Here is a 13,951-nt window from a genome sequence, read left to right as displayed (position 1 = left end):
CTCCTGTGTACATCAAGAACCGGACTCTTCCGTGTACACTTCGGCTTTATCCCATTTTCCTACTAATTTGGACTCACTTGAGATGTCCAACGCCAGCCCCATAGCTGATACTTCTGTCCAGAAGACGGAGGAGGTTCAAGGGACAGGTAGTCTACAGTATGTTGAGTGATGTACATTCTCTCGGAGGGCTTCTAATTCTTGCCTAGTCGCGATACTCCCATCAGTACCTTGTCTCATGAATGTCCGGCTGTGCAAGGTGCATCTTCAACTAAGTCTTACCACCTATGCCGCGAAGCCTCACAACAGTCAGGGTCACCAACGAAGGGTTATGAAGACCGAGTCAAGAAGCTTGCAAAAGCTGTACGCACAATCCTTGAGTGTGTGGGAGAAGATCCAGACAGAGAAGGTTTACGTGCGACACCAGAGAGATACGCCAAAGCCATGCTATATTTTACCAAAGGATATTCGGAGAATGTCCAAGACTTGCTCAATGGAGCTGTTTTCCACGAAAACTATGACGAACTCGTTATAGTGAGAGACATCGATGTCTTCTCTCTTTGCGAACACCATATGGTTCCATTTATCGGAAAGGTAAACCCCCAGATTCAGATTCGGAACATCGTAATAACCCCGCAAGGTAGATACACATAGGGTACATCCCAAACGGCCGTGTCCTAGGTCTCTCCAAGTTGGCCCGTTTGGCCGAGATGCTTTCTCGCAGGCTTCAGATCCAAGAACGCCTGACCAAGCAGGTTGCCATTACCATTTCTGACGCTCTCAAACCCCAGGGTGTCGGGGTGATTATGGAATCCTCCCATCTATGCATGGTCATGCGCGGGGTTCAAAAAGTCGGAAGTACTACAACCACCAGTTATATGGTAGGGTGCATGCGGTCGAGCGGAAAGTCCAGAGAGGAATTCGTGGCGCTTCTGCAGAAAAGGTAGCCAGTTATGCTCGGATTTAGTTGCGTTGTCACTATTTGCATCGTATCCTGGATTACCCACGATGGAACCGTAGCTTCGACGCCCTAATTTCCGGCTGGGAATTTCTTTCACATTTGTCTATTTTCATATTGTAAAGGTTGGTGTATGGCAATCAGCTGTTGTGAAAAGACAGTTCAAGTGCAAGCTAGGCGTTGCGAGCAAGGTTGTCGAAATATATATTTCCAGGTCACGTTACCGTCGACTGTCCTCCGCGAGGCTCTAAGTCTGTTTCAAAAAGTGGCACTCTACATGTACGTACACGAGTCATTATAGCTGTGGTAGCCTGCATATCGCTTCGGCGAGGGGTTGAAATTAAATGAATACACACATACACACACATACTGTAGTAGAGGCTAGGCCATTGTTCATGAGTTCGAGCTCAATTTCGAGCGCCCACGTTATGATTAAATACGTAAGTCTGATCCCCTCTCAGCGGGGCGAACCCTCCCACTTCACGCCGATACTGGCATCAATCTTCACTCAGACCCAAATTTATCCTTGGCCAACGGGACGAACCGCAGGTACGGCTTGACCACCTGTATGTTTGGGAACCGGGCCTTGGCATCCTCGTCAGACACACTGGAAGGGATGACCACATTCTCACCGGGCTCCCAGTTGACAGGGGTATTGATGGAATGCTTGTCGGTCGCAAGTAAAGAATCCACGACGCGGAGCAGTTCGGCCGTGCTCCGGCCCGTGGAGGCGGGATAGGCCTGGATCAGCCGGATGACCTTCTTGGGGTCGATGATGAAAACGGATCGGATGGTGTAGGCGATTCCTCTGGCATCCACATTGGTGGTATCTTGGTGGTCCAGCCTGTTCTCACGCGTCAGGCGGTGACTGGCGGGGCCTCGGTAGAGGCGCGAAAGGGAAGGCAGGAAGTCACTCACATGTCGTAGGTGTAGGCGATCTGGCGATCCTTATCGCCGATAACAGGGAAGCTCAAGGCACATCCCGCGATCTCGGCGATGTCGTTGATCCAGCCATCGTGGGACTCGATGGAGTTGGCCGAGAGACCGATGAGCTTGACGTGGCGCTTGGTGAACTCGGGCTCGTATTTGGCCAGCGCGGCCAGCTCGGTGGTGCAGACTGGGGTGTAATCCTCCGGGTGGGAGAAGAGAATCACCCAGTCGTTGCCCGCCCACTCGTGAAAGTCGATGGGGCCGATGGTGGTTTCGGCTTGGAAGTTGGGGGCAATCGAGCCCAGCCGGAGACTAGACGAGGGGGTCAGTTGGGGTTCAAGGATGGGGTTGGCAAGCTCGGTGACCGATCCGAGCACACGAAATCAAAATCAAAAATCTTCCTCAAAAAAGTGAAGACTAGGAAAGAAAGGAGGACGGGTGTGTTTGGGTCTGTGTTTGAAAAGACGGAGCGAACAAGAAAACGGCAGGGAAATACCATCGCAGAGACAGAGGGAATACGAAAAGAGAAATCAAAAGACGACGTACGGGGCCATCTTCTTGTCTTCCGGCATTGTGGGGGTGGGGACTTGTGCTCGAACCAGCACAAGGGGCCAGTTGAGAGGATAACCAGGCGCAAGATGAATCGATGAGCCAGGGGATGGATGGTCAAGATAGATATATGTGGAGGGAGAAGATCAGTCCCGATGGGAACTGGAAGCTGTCATGTCCCGCGGCCCACTCCAAATTCTGGTCATTCTTTCCCCCCCGCCTGAGCAGCCCGAAAGGACCAACCTTCGCCGTTCTCCTCCGTTTCTCTCTTTTTCTTTTCTTTTCTTTTCTTTTCTTTTTCTCTTTTTCGAGAGCCTTGTATCCGGGTGACCTTGCCATCGAAAGCATATGTGAAACAAGGTGAAGGCTAGACCGTTGACCAAATTGATCACGGTGGGATCCACTTAGGAGGTAATTTCATCCATCATATCCGACATCCAATAGGTTTCGGGGCTCACGCTATCGAAGAACGCCAGAAGAAGACGGGAGATAATTTTAGCGAATACCAAAACCGGTTTTGCCGGGTTCCAATGGTGGCCATTCTGCCGCTTTCCAATTCCCATTTCCTACCGCGCGGACGTGCACGGTAATTGGCCGGACCAGCTTGACCTTGCGCTTCCTTTTCCTTTGTTTGACGACAGGAGAGCCTCCCGGGAATCTCGACGCGACCAAAGGAATACCACCACGACCATGTCGCCGACGGGCACTTGATCCTCCATCCCGATCCTCAACCTCACCCCCCCTTATCTTTTTCTGGGGGAATCCTAGTATCGCACGAAGAGGCGCAAGGGCCTGCCATCGGTCTGATGGATAAGCTGAATCGCTTGGTCGCTTATACCTGGGACGAGTCGAGGCAATTTCGCTCAAGCTATGGCGTATGGTGCGTTGGCCGAACCCCAGTTCTGAGGTGGAAAGAAAGTCCCATGCTGAAGCCTCTTTAGGCACGTTTTCGGGAACAAGCACCTGGACCGTACCAGCCGTCCGGATTATGCGCAGACCGCCCCCCTCCGAAATGCCTCCTCTCCCGACGACTTAAGCGATTCATCGGTCTCACAAGGCCCAGACGGAGACAGCAATGTCGGGGGTAAGGAGTCGGAGAGAACGATGGAAGTGGTGGCGCGAATTGGTGATAATCTAGTCCAGGAAGAAAGGATGCAAGAGGAATATCAGACGCTGGCGTCCATCGCCGCTTCCCACCATAAATATCTCCTGCGGCCCGTGGAGATGCAGCGATTACCTAGCCTCAACGAGGACCACGACACATCGCTCCTGATCTGCATATACGACAGCCCCGGTCCCAACGATCTCCTGCGCTTCGTCGATTGCGGCGATATCTGGTATCATTCGCGTCCCGAAGGAGATGAGGGTGATAACGAGACCGAGGATGTGGGCTCACATCCATCCGATCGGCGCGAGGTCATGCCGTTGCACGCATTTCTAGATTTTGCCGTCGGAGCGGCAGAGTGCATCGAAATGTTGCACAGCCAGCAGCTTGTCCATGGACAGATCCGGGCGGACGCATTTCACTTCAGTCAAGAGACTGGCCGCGTGAGACTGATCCATCTCGGGGCGGGCTTTCGGGCCTACGACACTGGCCGGCTAAGCGGCGGCTCTCCCGTCCTGGCGAACCAGAACGATGCCGCGACCAGCATCTCCCTCATGAGCCCCGAACAGACCGGGCAGGCGCCGATCCAGCCTGACAATCGGGCCGATATCTACTCCCTTGGCGTCCTGCTGTGGAGCGCTTTAGTCCACGAAGTCTCACTTGGGAACAAGACTCCCACAGACATCATTCGGGAGGTTCTTGGAAAGGAGCTGCCGTCAGTATCGACCTTGCGACCCGACGTGCCGGAAATCATTGCTCGGGTTATCGCCAAGGCGACAGCAAAGAATCTTTTGGGGCGGTACAACTCTGTTAGTGGTCTGCGACATGACCTCGTGAAGGTGCGGAAGTTGCTGGCGGCGGGAGATATGGAAGAAGCGGAAACCTGGGAGATTGCCAGCAAGGATGTATCTCCATTCTTCACGCTCCCGCGCACGATGGTGGGCCGGACGACCGAGCGGGATGCCATCGTCGAAGTCCTGAACCGCATATTTAGAATGTATCAGGGAGGCAAAGGACCGCGCTTGTTGTCGGTGCCGGAGGGCCAATTTGGGATGTTCGCCGTCCCTCCCCCATCAGGCGATAATCCGGGGGATAAAGAATCCCGTACCGTGGCCGATGGATTTGCCAACTTGCCGGGTTCCACAACCGTGACCTCCGCTAGAATTGCCCAATCGCATATGGCCAATAAAAGCCGCATGCGTTTCCCCGGAGACTCGCAACATGGCTCGAGCGAGGGCAGCGAGTTCGGCGTGTCCTTAGACGGGAAAGGGGCAGAGAAGCGATTGTCGGCGTTGTCGACCCCATCGATCGGTAGCAGCAGTGGCGAGGGAAGCTCCCGATCCAGTGAAGATACTGGAAAGACAGCTGCGCTTCGCATGATGGCGCTGAAGGGACGGTGCGAGGTTATCACTATAGAGGGAGGGGCTGGTTTGGGCAAGACTCGACTGATCACGTCGGTGCAGATTGAAGCCCGACGAAAAGGTTTCTTTGCCAGCTCCCGGTTTGATCTCGCAACCAAAGAGCGTCAGCGTCCCGTTCTGCAGCTGTTTTCGAGTCTGTTCGAGCAGGCCTTTTCAGAAAATACGATTGAGCCTAGTTTCCTGCCAATGCTGCGGAATCATATCGGGTCTGCGTGGGATACTCTGCACAAGGTTTTAGGCCTTCCCAAGTTTCTTCTCGGATCGGGCCCTGAGCAGGTGCCGAACAGTGCTGCTCGTTCGACCAATTCATTGCCCTACCGGCATCCTCCTCCCGAGAGTACTGGTACAGAGAGTTCCCAGGAATTTCTTCGAACAGGATCCTCGGCCAAGTCTTTGCCTCTGGTGCGAACGTTGCTGGATATCCTGCGAGCCTTTACGCAATACAAGTTTGTGTGTCTTTGCCTGGACGATGTTCACTTGGCCGACGAAGAATCGCTGGAACTCATTACCCAGATTGTCTCGGCTAGAATCAGAGTAGTGTTGATCTTGGCCTACCGACCCGAAAACGCTTCATCTGAAATGTTGAAACATATCCATCACCTCTCTACCAATAAAGGTATCCTCCCCTCGCCCCCACTTCCCAAGTCTTTCTTTTTTTTTTTCATTTATCATTCTGAGCTGTCTTACTATGTTGCATCATGCTTACCAAACTAGAACTTTGGAACGGAAGAGATGTTGGTATTACTGCCGTCACACTCTCTCCACTGAGTGAGGACAGCGTGATGCAATACGTGGCGAGCACCTTGTGTTTGCCTATCCCTGCTATCCTGCCGCTGGGGGCGCTCATTCAAGCTAGGACTAGTGGAAACCCCTTTTACGTCCGTGAAATATTGAACGATTGCTATGAACATGGATTCATCTGCTATGACTATCAGGAAGGGCTGTGGTCGTTTGATCTGGGTCGTATCTCTGAGCATTTCAAGGCGGACGACTATAACGACGCCATATTCGATGATTTCTTAATCAGGCGCTTGAGTAGCTTATCGCCTGTCGCCAAATCAATTCTGGCCTGGGCATCCCATTTGGGCATGACTTTCTCGTTTCAGCTGGTCAAGAGGCTTCTCAGCAGCGATGAGACGGGTTCCGAGTCTGGCTTGTCTGAGCGGGAGATGATTCAAGGTCTGCAGGCGACCATCCAAGCCTACGTTGTTGTGCCCACGCAGGATCATGACGTCTTTTCATTCACATACAACCACTACATGAATCTGGCAGCGTCATTCCACACAATAGACCAGGATCATGTGAACTTTGTCAAAGCACAGGTGCTGTTTCGGTATTACTCCCATGACGACAAATATCGCAACATGCTGGCATCCGCCATTATCGAATCAGCGCCGATATTCCAAGCCTCCGTGGCAAGAAGAAGACCTTTCAGGAAGTTTTTGTTCGACTATGCGAAAGCTGCAAGTCAGACCGGTTTCCGCTCGACCGCTATCAACTCTTACACAAGTTGCATCCAATTGCTACAGGAGGACATGTGGAACGAGGACGCTGAAGATGTGATCTACGACGAGACACTGCAGATATTTACCTCCGCCGCTGAAGGCTATTTGTTCCAGGGCCAACACGCCGAAGCCAGTCGCTTGCTGGAATCCATGCTCTCCAATGCTCGAAGTCCAGTGGACAAGGCTCCCTCCTGGATCTTGCAGTCTCGCATGCTTGCACAATTGGGTAACTCGACCGGTGCTTTCCAGGCGCTGAAAGATTGTCTCATGACTCTGGACATAACCATTGATGACGATCCGAGTTTTTCCAAATGTGACAAAGAGTTCCGTCGGCTATGCGAGGCCATTTCCGCTATTACGACCAAGGACATCGCCGAGAAGACATCTGTTGGACATCCCATTATGGCTGCTGTCGGCGCGGTTCTCGTTGAAGCCACTAGCGCGGCTTTCTGGTCCGACACGCTGACTTTCTACCAAATGACGCTGGTCATGGTGGACACCTATCTCTCTCATGGTCTCTTCCCCCAGGCGGGCATGGGACTATTGCAATTGGCTGTAATTGCGATCACTCGGGACAATGCAATTGCCTTCGCAAGTCATTGTTCGGAGCTTGCCCTGGCTCTAATCAAACAGTCCAACGACCCGCGTACCAGGGGACGTGGTATCGTGTTATACTCGACTTTTATCGATCATATTCAGCATCATGTCCAGTCCTCACTCGCTCCGTTGGAAGGAGCTTTAGATTTCTCTATCCATGCTGGCGACCGAACCGCGACCATCTTGAACTACGGGCTCCTGGCCACGATGAAGTTTTTTGCCTCCGAAAACCTGGCCGAGCTGGAGAGCTTCTGTGTCTACAGTTGTCAGGATATCAGCAGCTGGCAGTCGGATACTCCCGGTGGTACGATCCTCATCACAATCGGCCAGCTCTGCCGTACTTTGCAAGGGAAAACAAATACCCGTGACTCAACAGGGGTGATGAGCGACGATGAACACAATTCGGCCGCATACAAGTATTGGCTATTGAGAACGATCAAGAATAGCGACCGGCCGCTGATGCTCTATGAGAGCATGGAAATTGCGCCCTTATTCCTGTACGGCCACTACGAGCGAGCGGTCGCGCTGGGGAATTCTTGTCTCAAGAAAGTGAATGCCATTTGGTCCACACGGAACACACGATTCCTGATGTTCTTTCACTCCCTTTCCTTAGCCGGATGCGTGTGGATGCGGAAGCAGCAGCCATTCAATGCAGAGGCAGCACTCGAGGAGATGGCCAATCTAGCAAGGATGTTGAAGTACTTCAAGCGTAAGATTGAGCAGTGGCAGGCCATCACAGATGTGAACTATCTGGCATGGACTAAGATCTTGAGCGCCCAGATCGCCGAGATGGAGCATGACCAAAGGGCTGCTCTGTGTCTCTATCAAGAGGCATTAGACCACGCTTCCATGCATGGATTTGTTTTCGAGGAAGCTCTAGCCAACCACCTCTTAGCTGAACATCTCATGCGTCAGGGCTCTTCGCGACTGGGGACATTCGCTCTGAAGGAAGCAGCTAGTCTCTATCAGCGAATAGGGGCCACCGGGGTGGCTGACCACATTCTGTATCTCTATGGTTTGGAGCAGAAGGCAATGGGCGTGTCACGAGAAGCCGCTACTCAAACTGAACCAGACGAAACCAGTGTGCGGATTCGCCCTCAAGCATCCGAGCCTGGCAACGAGGAAAAGTCAAGCGCAGGAGATTCTGTGGGGGAGCGTACCCTGCATATTTTGGATCTCACCTCCATCCTTGAACGGTCACAGGTGATATCAAGCGTTCTAAGGGTTGACGAGCTGCTCCGGACAATGTGCACAATTGTTATGGAGAGCTGCCATGGCACTGCGACTGTGGCGGCCATCATCACCAAAGAGAACCCGGCCATTGAGTGGGCAGTGGCAGCAAGTGGTGATGCAGCTGGACACATCAAAGTACACCACCCTCCGACACCGGTTGGACATTCGTTCCTTGCCGCAGAAAGCATTGTGAATTACTGCGTGCGCTTTCGCGAACCAGCGTATTTGCCAGACGTCTTGCAGGATCCGCGATTTAGCTACGTTAGCGAAGCGTGGCTGGCCCAGAACCCGTCTAGTAAATCGGTTGTGGCGTTTCCCATTTCTCGCGGTGGCGATGAGGGCGACCCACTTGCGGTGCTGTATCTGGAGGGGCCTCCCAACGGTTTCTCGTATCTCAATCGCGTCGTGTTACAGCTGCTCGTCGTCCAACTCGGGATTAGCTATTCTAATGCGCTGACCCTCAAGGAAGTCGAACGGGTATCCACCATCAACCAATCGATGGTAGACGTACAGAAAAAAGCCCTGGCAGAAGCGATGGCAGCTGAGCAAAAGGCGAACATTGCTAAGGCGGAGGCCCTGCATCATGCCCAGCTGGCCGAAGAGGCCGCCAAAGCTAAAAGCAGTTTTCTCGCCAATATATCTCATGAGTTACGAACGCCACTCAATGGGGTCATTGGCAACTCAGAGCTTCTCCTTAGCAGTCCGTTGCCGGGTCAGCAATTGCAAATGGCGGACTCGATCCACATGTCGGCGAAACTCCTTCTCACTGTGATCAATGACATCCTCGACTTCTCCAAGATCGAAGCGAACAAGGTGCAGTTGCATATTGTGTCCTTCGATGTTGATAACATGATTCGGGAAGTCGTTCGCTCGACGACCGACTTCGGGAATAAGCGGCAGTTCAAAAATGTCCGCATTATTCAGGATATCCAACTGCCCCAATCCCGCGTATATGGCGACCCTGTGCGTCTGCAGCAGATCTTAGGCAACCTAATCGGTAACAGCCTGAAGTTCACCGAAACAGGGTCCATCACGATAGGATCCAGGGCGGACGATGAAACCGAGGACTCAGCTCGTCTCTCCTTCTGGGTGACGGACACGGGTATTGGAATTCCCGCGCCACTCATACAGCAGCTGTTCAAGCCGTTCACCCAAGCTGATGCAAGCACCGCGCGACGATTTGGAGGCAGTGGTTTGGGCCTCAGTATTTGCAAATCTCTCATAGATCTGATGGGGGGCACCATCGAACTCAAGAGTGTCGAAGACGTCGGCACAACAGTTTCTTTCTCAATAACCTTCTCGAAGGTCAATCCCGGTGGTTCGGGGACTGCCACCCCAACAGAACCCACCGACGATTCACTGGGCTCGCTCGATAAAGCAGTTCCGAATCGCATGGATCTGTCTCAAATCTCTCTCTCTGACCTTCGCATCTGTATTGCGGAGGATAACCTCATCAACCAGAAAATCACGGTGCAGTACCTCAAGAAGCTAGGGTTCGCCCAAGTAGATGCCTATAACAACGGCCTAGAGGCCGTGGAGGGCATCCAGAAGAAGGCTAGTGCAGAGCAGCCGTACCACATCATCCTGATGGATGTTCAGATGCCCGTCATGGATGGTTATGTTGCCACCCGCCGTCTTCGCCAAAATCCTATGGATGCTGTGAGGCGCATCTTGATTATCGCCCTCACAGCCTCGGCGATCCAGGGCGATCGGGAGAAGTGCCTGGATTCGGGGATGAATGATTACCTAGCGAAACCCTTTCTTCTGGAAGCGTTGAAGAAGAAGTTTGGGAAATACCTACAGATCTAGCTGGTTCCGCCCGATATATGACTTTACAGGCTTAAACAGAGCCCAACGATTTTCTCATTCTCCTATTTGTTCGCAACTTCTCTAGAGCCGAAGTCCACAAGAGTTCATTTTCCGTTCCAACTTATTCATCCATTGATTCGGTGTTCACCCCGCCAGTCAATATCTAGCATACTAGCATACTAGGCCTCTGCCCTCTCTGTGAAGACCATTTGGAGTGGTTTGACAGCCAGGGTAAAGGTATCCTTCGCTTCTGTGTCAAATACCACACCGTCCTCACCGGGTGCTAGAGCGATATGGAAGTCTCTCGCAATGCGACGTAGTACTCCTCGCATTTGCAGCAGAGCCAGTTGCTTTCCTGGACAACTGTAGTGGCCTAGAACCCGAATCGTCAGATCAGAGCCATGAAAGGACACAATATCGACGTAAAATTGAATTGACTCACCGATCAGAAATGGAAGATAGGCTTGCTTATCCACTACCAGGTCTTTTCCTTCATCCAGCCATCGCTCTGGTAGGAATTCAGTCGCCCTGGAAAAGTATCGCTCATCCCGGTGAATGACATGCTGGGGAATGATCACAATCACATCGCCCGGAATCCACGTTCCGTCTATAACAAGACCTTCAGGGGGAGTCAGTCGGGGTAGGCCACTAGGCACGACAGCTTTCAAGCGAAGCGTCTCAGTAATGACTGCCTCAAGATAAGGCAAGCTGGGAGAGATATCGTTATTGAATATCTCATCTCCTTTCATCGCAGCCTCGTCTACTTCTTTTTGTAACCGCTGGTAAGCGGTGGGATTGCAGGCAAGGAGGTACAAGGCATTGGCCAGTGTTGTTCCGGTAGTGTCACTGTGGATCCCATTGAGCTGTCCGTCTATGGATCAAATACAAGGTAGAGGCGACTAACCTTCCAGCTATGATTACCAATCTTCCTTCATCGCTAAGGGCCACGTCTCCCGGAGGAGCAGAACGATCGTTTGCTTCCTTTGCCTTCAGCAGCCAGGAGACAAGATCCGTCGGCGTTTCCTCATTGTCAGACTGCCATTTCTATTACATTGTCAGCGGCGACTCGAATCAGCTCAGGTTCAGGCCTTACAGCTTTTCTCTGTAGGATTTGGTCCTCACAGTAGGCTTTAAAATACTCGAGAGGCCCCGAAAGGCCAGGAATGCAAGCGAGTAGATGCATAAACCACGGCACTGCACCGAGAAGTCCAATGATCTCCATATTCGCATGCATGGCGGCGATCGCTGAGTGTTCGGCCGCCTGCTCTAGCTGCTTGAAGTCCTTACTGAAAGCGACGATTCCCATCACATCGAAGGTGTAGTACATTGTCCACTGAGTGATATCGATGCTTTGATTTGCAAGCGCATGAAGTTGCCCAATCAGCACCTTTGCTTTGGCGTGGATATCGGCCTGATAACCTGAAAGGGCTTTGAGAAGCTGTCATCAGCCTTGTACCGAGTTTAACAGCAGCACTAGGTTCTCACCTCTGGTGCCCAGCCCACGATCCCATGCTCTGCGACGCAGACGGTGCGATTCGGGGCTGCGTAGGCCGAGTAAATTGGTCTTTGTTTCATCATCGGAAAACTGGCTGTACCAGGGTGACTTCGTGCACTGCGATTGCGGGCCATGAATTGCCTGCACGGCAGATGGCCGGATCACAGAGAGCTCGCGCGGCCCTAGTCAGATGTTATTTCAGTCGATGAGATGTGAAAGAAGATGTTTCACGTACCCGTGCGCACAAAGTCCCCATACTTGCGATGCAGCTCCTCCAACTTCAGATGGTATCTAATACCCGAGTTCTTTACCACTCCCACGGTATAGAAGCGGCTGAGCTTTGCGCCCCAGGGACCTGGGAAGGGTCGCAGCCGATGAAAAAACAATCGATACACGGTCATACTGGCACCCAGGCCTGCACAGAACCAGAACCCACCTAGCGACGCCTTGCAGACGGCTGAGATCAAGCCGAGGCCATACACATGGGAAAGTGTTACTACGAAACCAATCCAGGCAAAAAGAAAGGCTATCAACACACTTCCTATTCGAGTGTCGATTTCGATCCGCAGGATACTGAGGTGGAATGCGACTCCCAACGGAGCAAACGTGGCGACCACGTACGCGGGGTCTGGCGCCCATTGCTGAATCAGAGTGGATGTCATGTTCACAAATGGTTATTGCAAACCTCTCTGCAGAGGGGTCATGCAGTATAGCTTTTCAGATCAAGCAAAGCGGGAGGCAAGTGTTGATAAACTCAACTGGGTGGGGGGTTCGTCACTATTAGTACTCTATGCGATTGCCGCCTGAGGGCTGGACGCCTAATGACTTCAGTAAGGGATTTATGGACCGCTCATAACATGGGAGACTATGGGCTCCAGCTGAGCGCGGTCTAAGCGCAAGGGAGAGCTGACGGCGGCAACAGAATAAGCTGTCGATGCGAAGCATACGACGCGATACGGGCGGCCAATGTCCACACTAACCAAAAGTGGACAATGATTTGGCTTACCTTCAGCTGGACTCGACTTTAAACCAATAAAATGAGGCTACTATGAGGGCTAGAACGCCATGTCAGCATTACCCTTGACACGGTCCCTTTCATATAACTCGATAGAAACCCACGTGGTGCCAGAAGTGTACTCCGCGCAGTACAGTAAACAGTCAATGGATGCTTATCGGGTCACCCACCACGTGACCGGAACTAAACAACCACGGCCGCCATCCTCCTCCCCACCCACGACTTTCTCCTCTAAGCCACCAACATGTCATACTACTTCACCATCCTCTCCCCCACCGACACACCCCTCTTCAACATCGCCTTTGGCACCTCCAAAGGCGGCGGGGATGGCATTGCGCGATTCCGCTTCCCGGACACGGCGCAGTACATGAACCAATTCATCATCCACTCAAGCCTGGACATTGTGGAGGAAGCTCAATGGACGAATGGGGGGATGTGAGTTCGACCCTTTTCCCTTTCCGCTATATTGGCACCCACTTCTCATCCCATCCTCTTTGTGAACCACACCATCGTGACCACCCACCCTCCATCAACCTAAAACTAACCCCCACGAACAGGTACCTGAAACACATCGACACCTACCCCCCGGCCGCAGCATACATATCGGCCTTCCTAACACCCAGCGGCGCGCGCTTTCTCCTCCTGCATCAACCGCCCCAACTCCCCTCGGCCACTCCAACCGGCTCATCATCACTCCTCAACGCGTCCGGCTCCGCCACGCGCGCCTCGTCCAATTCCATCGCGGCCAATCCGACCTCCCCGCAGACGGAGGAGGCCGTGCGCCAGTTTATGAACGAGGTCTATGATACTTATGTTAAGACTTCTATGAGTCCGTTCTATAAGCAGGGAATGGAGATTCGGAGTCCCGTTTTTAGAGGGCGGGTTACTGCTGCGGGGAAGAAGTGGTTATAGTTAACTCTCTTCTGTGGGTGGTGGGTTATGAGCATTTCTTTGGTTTGTCGTTTCTGCTGTTCTAGCATGGCGTTTAGAGGCGGTTTGTTTATCTGTTGGCATTGCTCGTGGCTGTCTACCCTTTGAGACAAGACACTGGCACATACACTCTGCATATGTAAATACCCAACTAAGAAAAGAAAGAAGCTTGTGGATCCAAATGTAAGAAAAGCTATTTTTGAACACCGAAGTGAATCATATCCTGATAAGAATATCAAGTGCAACCGAAATCCCTGTGCGCGCTAAGTCCACCAAGAAGAAAACGCTCTTCGAGTCCCTGCCCAGAAAGAAAAATAAAACGCCGTAGTCCTGGCCTGTCCATCCCGAATTCCCTATTTCCCTGCGACCTGAATCAACCCGCTGAAATCCGCTGAACCAAAAAAAAT

At 52.4% G+C, this 13,951-nt stretch overlaps 4 protein-coding genes across 4 annotated transcripts; 2 read left to right on the top strand and 2 right to left on the bottom strand.

Moving 5' to 3' along the window:
• Positions 1 to 1,459: 1,459 nt before the first annotated feature.
• Positions 1,460 to 2,457, bottom strand: PFLUO_LOCUS9469 (peroxiredoxin 1; the record flags this gene model as incomplete). The annotated part of the gene is made up of 3 exons (XM_073787300.1): positions 1,460 to 1,799; positions 1,874 to 2,197; positions 2,432 to 2,457. 3 exons carry the CDS (start codon positions 2,455 to 2,457, stop codon positions 1,460 to 1,462), a joined length of 690 nt encoding a protein of 229 aa, XP_073643469.1.
• A 783-nt stretch (positions 2,458 to 3,240) lies between these two features.
• PFLUO_LOCUS9468 (Chk1 protein kinase) lies at positions 3,241 to 10,104 on the top strand (the record flags this gene model as incomplete). Its single annotated transcript, XM_073787298.1, has 3 exons — positions 3,241 to 3,314; positions 3,376 to 5,576; positions 5,675 to 10,104. The coding sequence occupies 3 exons, from the start codon at positions 3,241 to 3,243 to the stop codon at positions 10,102 to 10,104; spliced, it is 6,705 nt and encodes a 2,234-aa protein (XP_073643468.1).
• A 179-nt stretch (positions 10,105 to 10,283) lies between these two features.
• On the bottom strand, positions 10,284 to 12,261 carry PFLUO_LOCUS9467 (uncharacterized protein; the record flags this gene model as incomplete). The annotated part of the gene is made up of 7 exons (XM_073787297.1): positions 10,284 to 10,477; positions 10,547 to 10,967; positions 11,026 to 11,148; positions 11,198 to 11,523; positions 11,590 to 11,781; positions 11,835 to 11,954; positions 12,138 to 12,261. The coding sequence occupies 7 exons, from the start codon at positions 12,259 to 12,261 to the stop codon at positions 10,284 to 10,286; spliced, it is 1,500 nt and encodes a 499-aa protein (XP_073643467.1).
• A 597-nt stretch (positions 12,262 to 12,858) lies between these two features.
• On the top strand, positions 12,859 to 13,526 carry PFLUO_LOCUS9466 (TRAPP subunit; the record flags this gene model as incomplete). Its single annotated transcript, XM_073787296.1, has 2 exons — positions 12,859 to 13,049; positions 13,172 to 13,526. The coding sequence occupies 2 exons, from the start codon at positions 12,859 to 12,861 to the stop codon at positions 13,524 to 13,526; spliced, it is 546 nt and encodes a 181-aa protein (XP_073643466.1).
• Positions 13,527 to 13,951: the final 425 nt, after the last annotated feature.

The sequence above is a fragment of the Penicillium psychrofluorescens genome (genome assembly GCF_964197705.1).
Source record: "Penicillium psychrofluorescens genome assembly, chromosome: 6".
NCBI classification, from domain to species: domain Eukaryota; kingdom Fungi; phylum Ascomycota; class Eurotiomycetes; order Eurotiales; family Aspergillaceae; genus Penicillium; species Penicillium psychrofluorescens.
The sequence above is the reverse complement of the archived record's forward strand: the minus strand, read 5'-3'. Positions and strand labels throughout refer to the sequence as shown.